Below are 19,569 nucleotides of genomic sequence, written 5' to 3' on the forward strand. Positions count from 1 at the left end.
TAATAAAAGCCTGGCTCTGGTGTTTGACTTTTCATCTATGAAGTTGTGGGTTCTGCTTCTGACCAGGAAGAAATGTGTGAAGGAATAAGTGGCACAGGTGTAAGGAGCTTGCCTCTGAATCCTGATGTGGGTTAGATCCCAGCCTTGGCACTTGAGTGTGGTTGTGTTGACTTTGCGGTGGTTGGAAGACTAATCGGGGTTGATACTTGGAAAGCAGCAGTTATGGGGGAAATTTCCTGAAAAAGGTGGCTACTTCCATTTTTGAATCAAGCATACCTGTATTTAAGAATCCACCTTTTTCTGGGAATTTTCCCCCATAACCACTGCTCATTACTGTTTTGGAATTGCATGGGGGAACCCCAGGATTTAACCCCCCCTACATGTTGCACCCTTCAGCCATCTTTGTAGCCATGGCTCACTGACCAGGAGTCCATGTTGTCTACATAACCATGCTCCAGTGCCAGGTTCGAACCTACAACCCCGTGCTTATGGGTCGAGATCTTTACACCAGAGCAACAGACTCCTTCACCCTTCTTACACTTTTCTTTGTACATTTGACAATTGCAGTAGTCTATAAAGGACAAGGATCAAACCCATAACCTCTTGGATGGGAGCTACAGACTCCTTAACATTTTTTATTTGACATTTCTATGTTTGACATCAACAGTTGCAGAAGAGATGAGATTGAACCAAAAACCTTTGGGTTACAAGGGAGGGACCAAACCCCAGAGCTACTGCCTCCACATAAATTGTACTTATTTTCATGTGTGAGACATCGACAGAACCCAAAACCTCTTGGTTTTGCAAGGCAGGGATCCAAGCCATGAGCCAGCCAGTGCCTTCATACAAGTTGCACATCTGTTTGTAGCTTTAAAATTGACACAGAACTAAATGGACTACTTTTAAGAGTGACTGCCTTTAAGAAGCAAGGAATACCTTTGAAAACAGCATCCATATGAATCAGTTATTCTAGTGCCAAAATTGACTACAAAGTGTAAATAGGATTATTTTGGTCATAAAGTCAGTCTCGTCTAAAATTGAGTTGGGAACATCCGTACATCACAACGGCTAAATGGGTTGGAATTTGATTTGATGATGTCCATTTGCCCACTAACATGGGGTGAACAGCTGTGGTGATTGCCCTCTATCCAATAGCATAGACAGTGAGACAGACCTGCCCAGCAGCTCCGACTTTAAGACAACACTTTGCATATTTTACTTCCGAAATACTGCACCAAACACCTTAGATGTAAAAGTGTGCAATAACATCAAACATAATTACAGATAGCAACGTAGGAGCTAGGGAAGAAGACTAGGGGAAATAATGGAATTGGGCCCATGACTTTAAAAAATGTTGGGCGGAGACTGGTGAAAGAGAGAAGAAAAGCCTGTAAGGCAGGATACATTTTTCCACTTAGTAACACATGTCATTTATTTAACATGGCTTCATAAACACTGCTCTCCACCCCACCCTCAGTGGCCTAGCTGTCTCTGGCACTCACAAAACCTAGGCCAGGATTCAATCCAATCGCAGGTTTTGACATTGCCTTTTTGAAAGGCAAATCCTATTCCCGGTAAACACTGCATATGTTGGCTCAGTCAGCAATTGCCTTTAAAGCTAGATGTTTTTTGTTGTTGCATGGGCTGCATCTCAATCCACCACAAAAGCTGCAGTGCCTAGAACTTCTGACATACTGAATCTCGGCGCTAGTGTAAAACTACAGATCCAAAACTGCTCTATTTACCACAAAGAATAATTGTTTGACCTAATACAAAACACTTTCCCCAAATAATGCATAATGCAGGGTAGGAAACCTTGTTCCTGGAGTGCTGCAGGTACAGCAGGATTGTCATAATTACATGTACAGTAGGCACCACACTGAACTAATTAATTGATCAGTTCAGTGATTGCCTAAATTCAACACACCTGGTCTTCCATGTCAGTTATAACAAATAGATGAACTGCTGCAGCACTCCAGGACCAGGGTTGCCTAACCCTGGCATAGAGAGTCAACTTCATACTCACCCCATGAACAAATAAATTACACTAGGAATACAGGAGAGAGCGAGAGACAGATGCCCCGATCCCAAACAGACCTGGGTTCAAACACTTTGTGTCGGCATTCATCTGTGAACGTGACACCCCAAGTTCTAATATGAAATACAATGGTTGATACATGTGCAGTGGTCTATATTTTAGGCTGAGAGTCAATCCGATAGGTTATAGGCTTTAAAAAAAAGGGTATTTTATCTATTTTCCTGCATTCACGGTTACATATTTCGGCTCAATGGGAAATTGTCTTGTGGTTTCAAAGCATAATCAATTCATTTATTGTGATGTCAATCTCAATTACACAGATTCGTGCTTGATTTTAAAGAGGTCCTGGTCACTAGGTTGACGGTTCAAACCTCAAACACAAAATAGTAGTGGCAAAGTGCCAGGGGGGCCTGAAAGGAGTAAGGCAGATTCACAACATAAGGGAGGTGTTCTCATTACTCCCCCTTGCTGGAAGCATGCTGAAGTACAGGTTAACATAAGGCCATCTCCCTCCATAGTAGTGCTGGATTCTCCAGCCCCATGTAACCAGCTCCTGCTGTCGTTTTATAGACAGCATAATGAGAAGCTCACAACCAGAGGTCAATTAGGAAGTCAAGGTGAGAAATGCCAAACACTTCCTGTGAAAGGAAATGACATCACACTGTGTATCCTCTTGATTCTACGACATCCCAGCTCTAATGACTTGGTGTAAAATTGAGGGGCATGAGCCACATGTACACCACTAGCTCATGCACATTTTGTATCAACAATTTACTCAACAAATATAAAATCAATGCTAACACAATATATACAAATTCATCATGATACAACTATTTTTGAGAACAGAGAGGATGTGGCAGTTTGTCACAAAAAAATAGTTTACAGAACTGTAAAAAAGGATAAAAATAGAATTGAAAGACTAACATCTTTATGGTTCACTCCATATATATTCAATTCCTTTTTTATCCTCCTCCCATCTATTTAATTCCTAAAATTCCTTGTCAGTTCCTCTTAAATGTTGTAAAGCTTTATTGTCCGTTGTTTCCAGCATCCCTCCAGCTCTCATACTCCTCCCCGTCTCTCCATGGCAGCAGGGGGTGTCCCTCTCTCTCCATCCTTCCTCTTCCTCTCTCCTCCTCCAGTCCTGTCCTCCCGTACCATTCTGATCAGGTAGCGACTGGCCTGCTGTAGATTCCACTGGTAGCGGGACAGGATCATGACGCAGTCATCACGAGAACACAGGCTCAGAGAGTACAGCTGCTCCATCTGAGGAGAGGAGAGAGTTAAGTGAGGTTGGGGCATCATATTTAGTATTAATTACATAAACACCGATCCAAATACTTCATTTTAGTATTCTTAGTTAACTACGTTGGGTCAATGGAGAATACATTTGAAGTATATTTAAATAAAATATGCATTATTTCAGAATTATTACATAAGAATTATAAGAGAAATTCTGTCTTACCTTGAGTTGTTGCTGGGCCCTTACAGGGTTCCACTCATTGCGGCGAAGTGCGTTACGAACCTCCTCATTGGTTACTCCATGCACCGCCTCCATGACCTGACCAATCAGAATACCTTAGTAAATTAGACCAATTAAAGAGCCTGAACGGTCTAACACCTCAAGAACTAAAGACCCTACATCCATTCCATACCTGTGCTATGACGGCTTCCCTAGTGCGTTGCACTTGAGGCGGGTACCTCTCCCTCTCTCGTTCCCTCGCCACCCTCTCCTTTTCTTGATCCCTCTCCTTGTCCCCAATGTTATCCAGTGCTGGTGTTGACCGTGCCATGTGGGCCATCTTGCCCAGATTGCTTCCTCCCATGGTCTGCGGTGGTTGGGGCTGAGGCTGGGCTGGCTGTAGCATCTGCTGCTGTGGATGTGCTGGAGGCTGTGGAGGCCATGAGGTGCCTGGGGCTGGATTTGCAGTAGGCCTCTGATCTCGGCTCACCACCTGGTGGATCTTGAAGTTTTTGGGGTTGGGTGGGGGGCGGGCGAGCCGGGGGGGGTGATGCTGGCGTCGCTGAACCTACGGATGTCCTGCTGCATCCCCACCATGGCGGGGATGGGTCCACGACGGGGGTCCACCCTGACCCCTACTACCGTCTGAGTCCAGCTCTGGGGATCGCTCAGGACAGACTCCAGACTCCTGGTCATACCTGGGGACAGAGGGATAGTTCTATTAAACATATTTATTGTGCACAAAATATGTACAGTATACAGCATGTTGGGGGGTGGTTATCCCTAGTTGGTATCGAACTTCAGACCCGTTGCTCTCAATGCTAGTAGAACATGGATAACATGTTCGTATCAGCCATATGTTGATCAAAGAGCTCTGCTTGACGTCGTTACCTGACATTTTCTGTAAGTTGGAGCCCTCTTCCTCTCGACCTCTGTTTGCTGGGCTGCTCCTCCAGTTTACGCTCCTGAAAAAGGTCAGATAACAAAACACAGGTAAACACACACTGGTCACAGCCTCTAAGCTGAGTGCGCGCAGAAGAAATATCAGCGTGCACAGAGAAGCACAAGATTCAACTTTCTAGAGTTTTCCCCGTCAGTTAACACTATCAACATTTCCCTTTACTGTGGCAATTGTGATCGAATCAATGCAATATTAGCCACTTTCAATGCAACATACCAAAACAAACTACGCAATAGTTAGTATGCAAAACTATCTATGCAAGAGATGTTGTTGTAGGCAGAACGCATCTGAGTAGAATTCTACTGCATTGACATGCACGACTCAGGCCCGCACTCTACAGACCGGCGCTCCATAACGAATCAGAGCTGCAGTAGGCCTATATGCAAATAGACAATTGCCATATATGGATCTGTGCCATTCACTTTGAACTGGACTGTGTTTACAGCATGAGCGGTCGTGAGTAGATGCGCTTGTTTTGAGATCAAAGCGTGAACTGCATGAAGTCATGTGTGTACATTTTGTTAATATCCTTTGCTAGTTAGTCAGTTATTAGCCCAGTTATAGATGATGTGTAGTCAGCAATAGGGGAGTGATTGCTTCCTACAAGAGCACAAAACTTTTAAAAGTGAGTCAAGTAAAGAGCTTTTTTTTTGTCTTAAAGGGGCAGTGTTGTATTTTGAGACAGGCTTTAATAAGAAGCCAATAGGCAGAGGGTAGCATAAGTAGCCAATAGGCAGAGGGTAGCATAATTTGTCTGATTCTCTGTCATAATTGTATGGGAATAATGATTTATTTTTAAAATGGATTCTTGCATCAAACAACATTTTCAGTCACAGGACAAGTGGATTAACAGGTTATTGTCAAGCCCTGAATGTTTCTTTTCAAAAGTCTCTGTAGGCCTACAGTTTGCGCTCAGCAGACCTGAAATTTCCTCAGTGATAAACATTTAAAGGGAACATTGGTCATGGGATGTATACTCAAAGGTTCAAAGTCCTACTACATTTATAATATAGCCATGGGTTGAGTAGGTTGTTACATTACCTCATGGTGGAATGTTTACAAAAGAAAAGTGCTGAATACTAAGTGGAAGGTGGTTAATTCACCAGCTATGACCCTCCTGCAGGTGGTTTCTGCCTTAACCAACTCATCATTGTCAAACATTGCAAGAAAACAGCGCTGTTGAATGCAGGAACCAAGATTAGCATACAGCATGATTAAGCCCCAGCAGCAAAACATTATCCAAGCCTTATCGAAACCTAATTAAAACTTGACTGACTCATCGAGGCGCTCCGGGGTGCCCCAGCTACGGTCGGGGTGGGTGTCTCCATGCCCTGTGTGCTGCAGACTGCCCTTCAGAGGGGGAGAGATGAGGCTGGAGGCAGGAGGACCAGGGGCAGCGGGAGGAGTAGGAGTGCTGCTGGGGGCAGCCAGGCTCGGGGGGAACCAGCCCACCATCAGGGTCCTCTGGTTCTGACCCTTCCACTCACACAGCTCCAGACTACAGGGGAAGAATCACATTAAGAAACCAGTGACCATCGTACAATTTCAACTGTTTATACTGACTTATAGACTTAACTAAAAATAAACTGCTTATAAATCCTTAACAACCCTCTTGACACTTTTACACAAGACTCTGCATAATGTAGTGTTAGCCAAGTTAAGAAAAGCAGAGAGAGCATCGGGTAATTGTAAGATTTTCATGATAAAGAATTTGATAATACCCCCCTCTCAAGAATTACCACAAGGGGGCAAGAATGTGAGGATTAGGGTTAACCATCCAATCAGGGTTGGAATGCGGTTCATGAGTGGAGCTCTTTGAAGGAGCAGGTTTAACAAATTAACCCATTCTTCTTTGTGTCCATAAATGTTCCCTTTCTTCCTATCCCTCACTCACCCATGGTCTATGACGGTCACTAGGTCGTTGGATAGCAGAGTGAGTTTCCTAGGTTCCGCAAAGTCCCTCACAGCACGCACCTCTATAGGCTGAGCCTGGATAGAGGGAGGAGGGGAAAACTATTTAAGCACGTCTCAAAGTGAAAATGGCCTGTATTTTTGTCACTGCCGTCATGCTTAAAAAGTAAACATGTTTAGGAACAACTGGATTAGAGCAGAGTACACCAAACTCTGTCCTGGGGCCCCCCGGGTGCACGTTTTGCTGAGTATACAGTGCATAACAAATGTACATTGAAATGTGTAGTCTGTTACCTCTGCCACCAGAGTGGTGAGCTGGGAGAAAGTGGGTCGGTCGGATGGGGTGCAGGCCCAACACTTCCTCATGACAGAGTAGAGTTCCTGAGGACAGTCAGGGGGTCTCTCCATACGCTCTCCCTCCCGCTCCACCCTCCACAGGATCTGAGGAGAGAAAAGAAGAGAGGAACGTTTAACGACAAAGACATTGCAATGTAGAGATATTGAATATTTTTGTGGTCACACGAAATACTGAAGTTTTTGGGTACAAAGGGCTCAAATATTTCAGTAGTCGTACAGATGCTTGGAGCCTTGAGTCGTTCTGAGTCATGGTTTACCTTAAAGGTGTACAAAACTGTCTCCACACTCAATTTCAAAACTTTTCTACACATACCTGTCTGCCAGATAGCCCCAGCCAAGGCTCCTCACAATAGGTGAACATCTCCCAGAGGAGGACCCCAAACATCCACACGTCAGAGGAATGGGTGAAGGAGCCCAAACGCAGACTCTCTGGGGCACACCTGGAGGGCGCAAGAGAGAGATGGAATTAATACAAACTGACAATAATTCAGCAAAGAAAATCCCACAGTAGTGATATCTCCACATCGGCTTCCATTAGGTTACACTGCTAAACAATCAATGACTTGCAAATAACATTTCCCCCCCACACACTCCTTGATGTTTCCTCCTCAGCTCACCAGGCAAAGGGGATGCGTCTGTGGGCTGTCATAATGTAGTGGTCCTTCTCCTGACTCAGGCCCCTCATCAGCCCAAAGTCCCCGATCTTCACCATCTCCCTGGATGCCAGCAGAACGTTCCGGGCAGCCAGATCCCTGTGAATGAACCTGGAGGAGATATAACACAGGCACGCTTTACCAGCCAAAACCACAAATGATACTGGGTTTTCATTGGTTAGAAGTGTCTTCATCCGCCTCTGGTCAAATTTGATTGGCTTTCAGGAAATGTATTACGTTGGTCAGAGGAATTGTTTACATTTAGGGTTACGGTGAGGGTTACAGTAAAGTTAGTGGTTAAACTGGCATATGTGGTTGTAGCAAAGAGTTTTTATAACTAAACCAAGATAGACCACAGCCCGTTGTTTCAAATGGGAACAAACAAGTCATAGTGGGCAGAACAAGCAAGGAGTTGGGCAGAGCCAAGCGCAAGCTAGCGAGATCCTATTGCAGAATTCTAGCAGACATTTGCATATTTCCATTAGGGAATGCCTACTCTGAAGTGTGCGTGTGCAATAACTCAAGTCGCCTTTGCACTCCTTCTAAACAACACTATTTTTTACAACTTTGGCAAAGGGTTAAGTCTACAAAACTTAGTCCACACTGTTTGTAACCAATTCTAGTTTTGGGAACAGAAAACGGTATCGAGATCAAATGTATTAGCAGAATGTCGGCCAAAATCCATCTCGTTCCATCTTCTCCCACTGCCGGCCACTAGGCTTCCTCTCACCACCATATGTGGTAGTAAGTGGACCAAGCGCATGCTTCACATTTATACATCCAGTGAAATATCGGTCTCATTGTTCTATCTGTGGTTGTAGTCTGTAGAGTGGGACTGTTTCGTGTCTCACCTGCGACTCTCCAGGTACTCCATGCCCATTGCTATCTGGGTGGCGAAGAGCCAGAGGCGCGCCAGGGGGTACTCGTACTGACGAGAGCGCAGCGTGTCATACAGGGATCCCAGACATGCCACCTCTGTCACCTGGGGGAAAGATAAAACGGTTTTAAAGGGACTTCTTTGCTCTGAGGATTTTACTTTCCCCCCTCAAATTCCCTAAGTGAATTCTGTGATAAACATAACATCTGAATGACCACTGAATGTTTCTTTGAATAACATTTTTATTTTATTTTTTTAATCTTCCGATTAGAATATTAGCCTATTGGGCCCTGGAATGAAATGAGACAGGATTTCAATGTAGAAATATGAGAAATACTAAATATGTTTTATACTCCATCTTTCAGAGGATGGAAAGAATATGGCAGTCTCACCATCTTAAGGGGCTGTGTGAGCACCACTCCGTAGAGGCGGATGATGTTTGGGTGGTCTAGAGACTGCATGGTGGTCACCTCCTGGAGGAAGTCTGTCAGCGTGTCCGTCTGTCTGGACAGGCTACTCCTCAGAGTCTTCACCGCCACTGGCAGCTGTCACGGCAACAGAAAGGAGAAGGATGGATGAGTCAGGTGTACTGATTAATAGCATTTGGGATAGAAATTGCATTATAATCTATTGATCGGGAACATACTGTAATGCAATTTCTATTGATCTTTAAGATATCTTGCCCTGTGTGTCTTCTAAACAGGAAACCTAGCTCTGGCTTTTCACTAGTACTGCTGCATATCTACATTAATAACATTGGACTTGGTGAGTACATTTTTTTTTAATAATAATTTAAAAAAAAAGGAAATAGTGTCCCACTAGAAACACTCACCACTCTCCCAGTGGGGGTCTGCCACTCTCCCCTCTTCACCACACCGAAGGAGCCCATGCCCAGCTTCTCCCCTAGAGATAGTTCACTGTCCTGGATCAGACAGGTGAGTGCCCGCCCTCCTGTTTCCTGGCCCTGCCCCATACTGCCCCATTGGTCACCGCCCTCCGGACCACGGCCACTGAAGACCTGGGAGAATAAAATTATATATATATATATATATATATATATATATATATATATATATATATATTCTCAAATAAAAAAATAACAATCTTCAAAGAAATACATTGTGGGAGGTGGTGTTCATGTCTTACCTTGGTGATCCATGACTTTGGTCTCATGGTGATCTTGTACCGTTTCACAGCATCCCATAATCTTCTCTGTCCTACATGTCAACAAATACACTTAGAATCAGAACAAATGACCATAGATCATAAATCAAAATAGATCAACAGCACTTACAACTCACTTCTACCGTAACCCACTAATCTACTGGTAGTGCCAACATGGAGAATAGTTTGCTTGTGGCTAGATGGTATACCGCTATGGTAACAAAATAAATAATCAAGTTTGTGTCACTTAGAATTTTTGTATTTTAGCTAATACTAACCGTTTTCCTAACCTTAACCCAATTCCCCTAACCTGCTGCGTTAATTATCCTAACCTTCTGCCTAAATTACTACGAAAAGTCACTTTAATCCGTAACTGTATACCATCCGGTCAAAACAGCAAAACGCTGATACGAATAATTTGGAGGCAACTGTGTCGAGCACTGACCTGGTTTGCTGATGCCGATCTGCTCGAGGTCAGACTCCTTGACATAGTCGAAGTGCTCTATGCGTGTGATGTTGAGTCCGTCCCGGACACGCAGGTAGAACCTCTCCAACTGGACCTCGGCCAGGAGGTGGTACAGCCACTGAGTGTCCTGGTCCATCAGCATGACCCTACAGGACACCACAGCACTAGTGGGGTGAAAGAAGATGGAGGGGAAGAGTCATGTAAAGGTGCCGTTTCCAATCGGCCTTGTCAGTGGTGCTGGCTGGAATTTTGTGGAGTACCGGAATTAGCCTGTTGCTACCATCATGCCACCCAAAGATAAAGGTTGGAGTAATGGAGAGGACAGTATTTCGCGATCACAGGTGCGAGACCTTTCAAAATCAACAAAAATATATCTACAAGCAATTGTTACAGCAACAAGAAAATAGCTTTAAGAACTTTTTACAAATACTGGTGAACTCAACTAACAAAAGAATGGACGATCTGACCAGAGATCCAGGACCTTCAGAACCGTTTGCAGTTCTCCCAGGGAGAGGTGGGTGTCCTGAAAGAGACTTGCGGCAAGATGGAAAAAAACTAAGTCCTCTCGAGATGACATCAGCACTGTCTGTGAATCATGAGACATGGATGGATTCTGAGGAGAATGTGAGAAGGCTGAGCCACTGTCTGTGAATCATGAGGCATGGATGGATTCTGAGGAGAATGTGAGAAGGCTGAGCCACTGTCTGTGAATCATGAAGCATGGATGGATTCTGAGGAGAATGTGAGAAGGCTGAGCCACTGTCTGTGAATCATGAGACATGGATGGATTCTGAGGAGAATGTGAGAAGGCTGAGCCACTGTCTGTGAATCATGAAGCATGGATGGATTCTGAGGAGAATGTGAGAAGAATTATCACGAAAAGCTGCAGATGGATCATAGGAAGATTGAGGTGGAGCCACACCCACAGGTCTGGAACACCTGTAACCAGCCCAGGTGACAGACTCAGACTGATAGTCGTCAAGTTCCTAAGGTTCAAGAACAAGACGGCTGTTCTGGAGAGAGCTAAGAAATTGAGAGGAACCAACATCTTCCTCAACGAGGACTTCTCTAAAGCTGTGCGCCAGAGGTGGAAATAACTCATCCTAGCTATGAAAGCTGCCAGAGAGCGTGGGGACACAAGCTCATTGTCCAGCCTCCCTCCCTAAAGGCTGGGAGGAATGAGAGAGCCAAGCTTCAGGGTCAGTAGCTTCAGCCTAACATCCCACAGACCTGATAAACAATGTATTTATTCATTTTACCATATTAGAGTGCCTTCAGAAAGTATTCATACCCCTTGACTTATTCCACATTAAATTCATTTTAGATTCTCACCCATCTACACACAATACCGCATAATGACGAAGTGAAAACATGTCTTCAGAATTTTAGCTAATTTACTGATGAAATATCTCATGTACATACACTATCAAAGGTTTTAGAACACCTACTCATCCAAGGGTTTTTCTTTATTTTTTCCTACATTGTAGAATAATAGTGAAGACATCAAAACTAGAAAATAACACGTATGGAATCATGTAGTAACCAAAAAAAGTGTTAAATCAACATTTTTTATTTGAGATTCTTCAAATAGCCACCTTTTGCCTTGACAGCTTTGCACACTCTTGGAATTCTCTCACCAGCTTTACCTGGAATGCTTTTCCTACAGTCTTGAAGGAGTTCCCGCATATGCTGAGTACTTGTTGGCTGCTTTTTCTTCACTTCGCGGTCCGACTGATCCCAAACCACCTCAATTTGGTTGAGGTCAGGGTATTATGGAGGCCAGGTTATCTGATGCAGCACTACATCACTCTTCTTCTTGGTCAAATAGTCCTTAAACAGCCTGGAGGTGTGTTGGGTCATTGTCCTGTTGACAGTGTCACCAGCAAAGCACCCCCACACCATAACACCACCTCTATGCTTTACAGTGGGAAATAAACATACGGAGATCCGTTCACCCACACCGTGTCCCAAAGACAGTGATTTGGACTCCAGACCAAATTACAAATTTCCCCTGGTCTAATGTCCATTGCTCGTGTTTCTTGGCCCAAGCAAGTCACTTCTTCGTATTGGTGTCCTTTAGTAGTGGTTTCTTTGCAGCAATCCGACCATTAAGGCCTGATTCACACAGTCTCCTCTGAACAGTTGATGTTGAGATGTGTCTGTTACTTGAACTCTGTGAAGCATTTATTTGGGCTGCAATCTGAGGTGCAGTTAACTCTAATGAACTTATCCTCTGCAGCAGAGGTAACTCTGGGTTTTCCATTCATGTGGCGGTCCTCATGAGAGCCAGTTTCATCAAAGCTCCATGGTTTTTGGTCACCTGAAGAAACTTTCAAAGTTCTTGAAATGTTCTCGTACTGACTGACCTTCGTGTGTTAAAGTAATGATGGACTGTCATTTCTCTTTGCTTATTTGAGCTGTTCTTGTCATAATATGGACTTGTTCTTTTACCAAATAGGGCCCTACTGTGTCACAACAAAACTGATTGGCTCAAAAGCATTAAGGAAAGAAATTCCACAAATTAACTTTTAACAAGACACACCTGTTAATTGAAATGCATTCCAGATAACTACTGTACCTCATGAAGCTTGATGACAGAATGTCAAAAGTGTGCAAAGCTGTCATCAAGGCAAAGGGTGGCTAAATATATTTTGATTTGTTGAACACTTTTTTGGTCACTACATGATTCCATGTGTGTTATTTCATTGTGTTGATGTCTTCACTATTATTCTACAATGTAGAAAAGAGTAAAAATAAAGAAAAACCCTTGAATGAGTAGGTGTTCGAAAACGGTAGTGTAAGTACTCACACCCCTTTGCTATGACACTCCAAATTGAGCTCAGGTGCATCCAATTTCCTTTGATCATCCTTTAGATGTTACCAAAAAGAAATAGGAAGAGGGAGGCCCAACTCAGCAGAAAATCTTTCTCCCAGCATGTGGTGTTTTTTTCGTCGTTTCGTGAGTGTCTCGTTTTTGGTAAACGTAAAATATTGGTTCATTTGCTATGCTGGGTTTATTTGCTTGAATAGAAGTTTGAATAGAAGTCATAATGCTTAAGTTGTTACAAGTGTAATGATGATATACACTACATATACACTACATATACACAAAAGTACAGTTGAAGTTGGAAGTTTACATACACCTTAGCCAAATACATTTAAACTAAATTTTTCACAATTCCTGACATTTAATCCTAATAAAAATTCCGTTTTAGGTCAGTTAGGATCACCACTTTATTTTAAGAATGTGAAATGTCAGAATAATAGTAGAGAGAATGATTTATTATAGCTTTTATTTCTTTCATCATATTCCCAGTGGGTCAGAAGTTTACATACACTCAATTAGTATTTGGTAGCATTGCCTTTAAATTGTTTAACTTGGGTCAAACGTTTTGGGTAGCCATCCACAAACTTCCCACAATAAGTTGGGTGAATTTTGGCCCATTCCTCCTGACAGAGTTGGTGTAACTTAGTCAGGTTTGTAGGCCTCCTTGCTCGCACACGCTTTTTCAGTTCTGCCCACATGTTTTCTATAGGATTGAGGTCAGGGCTTTGTGATGGCCACTCCAATACCTTGACTTTGTTAAGCGATTTTGCCACAACTTTGGAAGTATGCTTGGGGTCATTGTCCATTTGGAAGACCCATTTGCGACCAAGCTTTAACTTCCTGACTGATGTCTTGAGATGTTGCTTCAATATATCCACATAATTTTCCAGCCTCATGATGCCATCTATTTTGTGAAGTGCACCAGTCCCTCCTGCAGCAAAGCACCCCCACAACATGATGCTGCCACCCCCGTGCTTCACAGTTGTGATGGTGTTCTTCGGCTTGCAAGCATCCCCCTTTTCCTCCAAACATAACGATGGTGATTATGGCTAAACAGTTCCATTTTTGTTTCATCAGACCAGAGGACATTTCTCCAAAAAGTATGATCTTTGTCCCCATGTGCAGTTGCAAACCATAGTCTGGCTTTTTTATGGCGGTTTTGGAGCAGTAGCTTCTTCCTTGCTGAGCAGCCTTTCAGGTTATGTCGATATAGGACTCGTTTTACTGTGGATATAGATACTTTTGTGCCTGTTTCCTCCAGCATCTTCACAAGGTCCTTTGCTGTTGTTCTGGGATTGATTTGCATTTTTCGCACCAAAGTACGTTCATCTCTAGGAGACAGAATACATCTCCTTCCTGAGCGGCATGACGGCTGCGTGGTCCCATGGTGTTTATACTTGCGTACTATTGTTTGTACAGATGAACATGGTGGCTTCAGGCATTTGGAAATTGCTCCCAAGGAAACATTTACAGAAAAGACAGAAATTCCAATGCGGGAGTTGTTGCTGTATATGTTCAGAGCCATATTACACTTAAGCTTAGAGAGGATCTCATGTCCAATGTTGTTGAAGTGTTGTTCTTGTAAGTTCACCTGCCTCATCTAAAGCCTATTATTTTGGAGTGTTGCTATAGGCCACCAAGTGCTATCAGTCAGTATTTGAATAATGTGTGTGCAATGCTTGATCATGTGTGTGTGATGTTAACAGAGAGGTCTATTTTCTGGGTGACCTGAACATTGACTGGTTAGCAACTAGCTGTCCTCTCAAGATGAAGCTTCTAATTGGGACTAATGCCTGTAATATGACCCAGGTTATCACTCAACCAACTGGAGTGCATACAAATAGTGTTGGATAGGTGACATCCACTTGTATTGATCATTTCTTTACTAATACTGCAGAGCTCTGCTCCAAAGCAATATCAGTTCTCATTGGCTGCAGTGACCATAACATTCAGGCAATAACAAGAAAAGCCAAATTGACAAAGTTTGCACCTAAAGTAATGTATAAGAGATCATACAAAATGTTCTCAGGACTGTTGGTCTGATGTGCATGAGAAAATGAATCCAGATACAGCACTGGAAGTATTTGTAAAATGATTCATGCCCATTGTTGACAAGCACACACCTGTTAAGAAATTAACTGCGAGAATTTTTAGAGCCCCTTGTATTTATGAAGAATTGAAAAATTGTATTGTTCAAAGAAATTATGCAAAATAGGGGGGAAACAAGTCAGGCTGCTCAGCTGATTGGTTGACATACTGTAAACAGACATTTTGTGACTAAACTTAACAAAAAAGAAATTATATTACCAAACCAAGATAAAAGACAAAAAACACAATGGAAAAATTATTTGGGTTTCCTGCCCATAATTTAAGGTACTCCAATCAATCTCCATCGTTCATTGAATTTGATGGATAATTTATAACAAAACCTTTTGATATTGCCAATCCTTTCAATGAATATTTCACTAGTGAAGTTGGAAAACTCAGAAGTGAAACGACAACATTGAACCATCATATTTTTGAACAAAAGCTTTAATAATGAAAGAAAAGAATTGCTGTTTTGAATTTAGTTCAGTTAGCGTGGGAGAGGTGGAAAACTATTGTTATCCATTAATAATGTTAAGCCACCAGGTATAGACAACCTTGAGGAGAAACTATTGAGAATGGGAGCAGACGGTGTTTCCACCCCTATTTTCTAAATCTTTAAGGGTGCATCAGTGTTTTGTTAATTGTGTTTTGTGCAGACCCCAGGAAGAGTAGCTGCTGCTTCTGAAAAAGCTAATGGAGATCCAAATAATGTAGCAGGATGGTCCGGTTCCATTAGTAGAACAATATGTCCTTCCTTTGTCAAAGTTGTTTCTGATCTAACTAGAATGGGTAGGTAAGTACACAAGGGTATAGCTTTCCCCAGTCCAGGAAGTGATCACCTTAAGGGAGTTACGGGAGGATGCATTTCAAGCCAATTCCAAAATACAGCGTAAGCACTGCCTTGTTGCTAATTCCCAGCAGCTTCACCATTTGAATATTATGCATAATTGAATTGAGAATTCACAGATTTTGTTCAGTGGAAGAACATCAGAGAAAGTCCAAGAGCTGTAACCAAATGAGACAGTACCTTTTTTGAGCCTCAATTCAATAACGAGCCAGCCCGGTTTGCCGTAATTATGTTCTAAGTTCACATACCGGCCTCTTCTGGTCGCTATGGACACCCATAACAAGAACTCATCAATAAAAGTCCTGAGTTGACGCGCTGTCTAACACAAGAGGGAGCCGAGTGTGACAGCTTTCAGTACCAGCCAAACACTTAACAGACCTTTGTTTTGTATCAAATCAACACCATAAAACAACCCTAATGAGCAAAATAAATTTAACCTGGCACCAAAGTCACAGTGTCAGCTGAATCAAGTTTGTTATATCACATTTGTTGGGGGAAATCCTATCACCCCTGTCCACATAGACAAAGAACCAGTTACAGAAACAGAGTGTAGATGAGAAGATAGCAGACGAGGGGAAAGGCGATGATTGAGGAGAATAATTAACCAATGGAGGATGGGAAGAGCGGGTGGGGCAGGAAACAAAGATGAAAGTGTGTTAGAATAAGAATAAGCCAGTGGGTGTTAATCACTTAGTTTCAAAATACATTTGCTCACTGTTTACTGCTACCCCATATAAAGCTAATCATACCTCAACATTGGTGCCCATCCTTCGGTTCTTAAATCAAGTAACGTATTTTTGTCCAGCTCCTACATCAGCTTTGAAATAGTCTTCTTTTTTGCAATCTCAAAGCAAGCAAGCCCACACATCTGTTGCTCAGAGACTACTGGAAGCGCAAGTTCTTCTCTCTGTCTTCATCTCAAATTTTGCAATTCACGAAGAGGCGCGCAACCTGTGACGCCAAGCTGTAATTTCCAACAACTACTCAACGTCTATCTAACTACACACGTCATTTCATGTCCTTGTCTGCGTGTGGACTTCCGCGTCAGGGAATTGCCGCTATAAAACAACCACAGAGAAGGGTGGGAATCAGAGGCCTACATTCTTGTGTCAACTACTCTGGGAAACCCAAACCAGTTATCTCAAATTAACTGTCTGACATATGAGATATAGAATGTGTGTATGTCTATGTCATTGCTGATAATGGGTACCTGATGTGGATGCAGACTGTAGCTTGGTTAACAAATGAAGGCCATATCCATTTTGTATTTCCACAGAAAGACCGACAGAAACACATTGATGCAGACAGATGCAAGAAGGGGCTAGTCCGGACAAGCACTATTCCTGTCAAAAGAGATTCCCAAGGACAACTCCCAAACCCACACCCAACGATCTCATGAAAGTCACAATCCTGTGCCAAGTCTGCAGTAAAAACATGCGAGCAACCTATCACGGGTCATTTCTCACGCATGCCATTGCTTTGAGGTTATTCAGCTTTATGTACACAGGAATGCATCTTTAACCCACTCAGTTACTGGATAATGAGTGTTAGAAGAGAGAGGTGGCTATAGGGTTGTTTGGGCCTATTTGCTCTGTCCATTAAGCATTTGGGAGGCTTTGTTTACAACTGAGGCTACATCTTTTGGTGCTGGTTGGGTGGGTGCACTCGATCAATTAAAGACCAACTAATGGGGTAACTAGTAACATAAGCATTTTGCTGCACCTGCCATAAAACCTGCAAATCTGTGTACGCTACCAATAAACTTTGATTTGATAACTGGAGTCTGAAAAAACCTACTGGACACATGATCCCTGATAAGCTGGGATTCTAACAAAAAGAGAGTTTGACAAAGCTTCACGATAACATCTCCTCATAGAGAAGGGCTCTTTTAACAGAATGCATGGCCTGACTGACTCAGTCTGAATCATAACAACCAGAACTGTCACCAATCTACATCAGTCAACAAAGGGAGTGCCTTCAAGCAATCTCTGGGAGTGTCTTCAAGCAATCACAATGAAGTAGTCTGGAAGTTGAGTAGTTATTTCAGAAAGAAAGAGATATATATATATATATACACACACACACACAATCCTGGATACACACTAACCTCTCTTAGCAGTGACATAACTATTTGCCTATGACCCTTGTTAAATAAGTATTTCCCAAACTTGGTCCTGGGGACCCCAAGGGGTGCATGTTTTGGTTTTTGCCCTAGCATTATACAGCGGATTCTATTAATCAAATCTTAATGCTGAGTTGACTATTTCAATCAGCTCTGTAGGTCTAGGGCAAAAACCAAAACACGCACCCTTTGGTTTGGGAAACACTGCCATTGTCAAACTGTGTTTATCCTCAGTTGAGCTTGCTGGTGTATGGTCAGCATTAAAATGATCATCCATGATGACGTTCGAACAAAAATTGTTTAGAACAAAAATGTGAAAATATGCTTTGATTTATCTGGTTCATAAGGCACGCATTGTAGCTTACAGAAAAATGCGTTTCTCCAAATCAAATGCTTGATTCATTCTTGCCTATCAAAATGTCATTGCCATTTTTCTCAACAGAGTTAAAAGTAACTCTGCAACATTTGTTACACTGGATTTGATAGTAAATCAAGGTGTAGGCCTATGAATTACTGAACGCCACTAACTGTAACGGTAGTTGTGGGACGCCATTGTTTTGTCTTTCAGAATAAATACTGTCAATATACTGTATTGACTGGTGGGGTAAATTGATGCCAAAGGCTAGTTCAACAAAGATGAGTTGTAAATACTTACCGTCAATAAAATGACCGAAAGTCTACTGGGGCCACGATCTTGCTTATTTATGAAACCAGCTTTCGGTTATGCGCGACAACAAATTAAATGATTCCCAATAGGATCGATAGATCTAGAGATAATCCACATCACATGCCATACTGTATTTCTTCATTTCGTCAACAAATGATCATTATTGTTTTCTTAGTGTTGTCGGTTGTTTTATTTCATCGCAAAATATCTGAGAATCCCCACTTCAACTGGTGTGTTTCACGCTACCTGTCCACAGTGCTCTCTCTTCCTCATATTTCACTCCACCCCTTTTCAATGTCCACCTGTGCTACACTAACCCAGCCACCCGCCTACACGTCACACTTTTTTACAATAATGTATGACGTAAGTTATTTAACAATAATATATTACACATAATAATGTTGCGCAATCACACCACAACTACCACAATTATATAGGCATTTGCCTAATTATCATACATTCGCATGGCTCTTTTGAACAACTTGAATGCGCATTATGCATCAATTATAAATGAAAATAATTATGTTATATCATGTAAGTTGTATCCTGTGTTCTCCTTTGCCTAAAACGTTAGTGATTGAACCTCCCTTTTATTTATGTTTTCATGTGTGGACAAAGGGCCCTGAATGTGGACATTGTAAATTCTAAATATATAGTTGAATAGCAGGTGACCATTGCATAAAGTGAACCATATTGCTGTTATATTCCATCAATAACAGCCTCAGAGTACTTCTCTCCATTGATCTTTTGCTTGTTTTGTTTGAATGATGCCGAAACTTGCCAGCAGCAATAACTCAAGTACTGTAGAGAAACTAGACTCTTTCTCTCTCCCTCCCTCTTTACTGTGCATGTCTGCTCCTGCCTAGCCAGTCTGACTAGATTTTTGCCTCTCACATGGCCTCCGATTTGAATGGGCAACCAGGCTGCATCAAAGTCGGGTGCCCCCTGCATGCACTTCCTTGTACTTGTGGTATGGTACACACAACACAATAGAAAGGGAATGAAGCTCAATTTAAAGGACAATCAAGAGTGTACTCATTTAAAAAACAGTGGAAACTGGTTCTCTTTCATGACATTATCACATGGATATAAAATGACCGAAAGGGCTTCCGAGTGGCGCAGCGGTCTA

The 19,569-nt window shown here is 42.5% G+C and overlaps 1 protein-coding gene across 1 annotated transcript; it reads right to left on the reverse strand.

Annotated features, from left to right (window-relative positions):
* Nucleotides 1-600: 600 nt before the first annotated feature.
* LOC106608664 (activated CDC42 kinase 1-like) lies at nucleotides 601-16,685 on the reverse strand. The gene is given in 16 exon segments (XM_014206755.2): nucleotides 601-3,304; nucleotides 3,504-3,599; nucleotides 3,694-4,029; nucleotides 4,032-4,198; nucleotides 4,392-4,465; nucleotides 5,738-5,959; nucleotides 6,356-6,450; nucleotides 6,667-6,813; nucleotides 7,043-7,169; nucleotides 7,347-7,493; nucleotides 8,234-8,364; nucleotides 8,652-8,804; nucleotides 9,092-9,277; nucleotides 9,406-9,476; nucleotides 9,869-10,053; nucleotides 16,401-16,685. Coding segments are annotated over 16 exon segments (2,349 nt in total). The 5' UTR covers nucleotides 16,409-16,685; the 3' UTR covers nucleotides 601-3,100.
* Between the last annotated feature and the right edge of the window lie 2,884 nt (nucleotides 16,686-19,569).

This window comes from Salmo salar, chromosome ssa07 (assembly GCF_905237065.1).
Source record: "Salmo salar chromosome ssa07, Ssal_v3.1, whole genome shotgun sequence".
Classification (NCBI taxonomy): domain Eukaryota; kingdom Metazoa; phylum Chordata; class Actinopteri; order Salmoniformes; family Salmonidae; genus Salmo; species Salmo salar.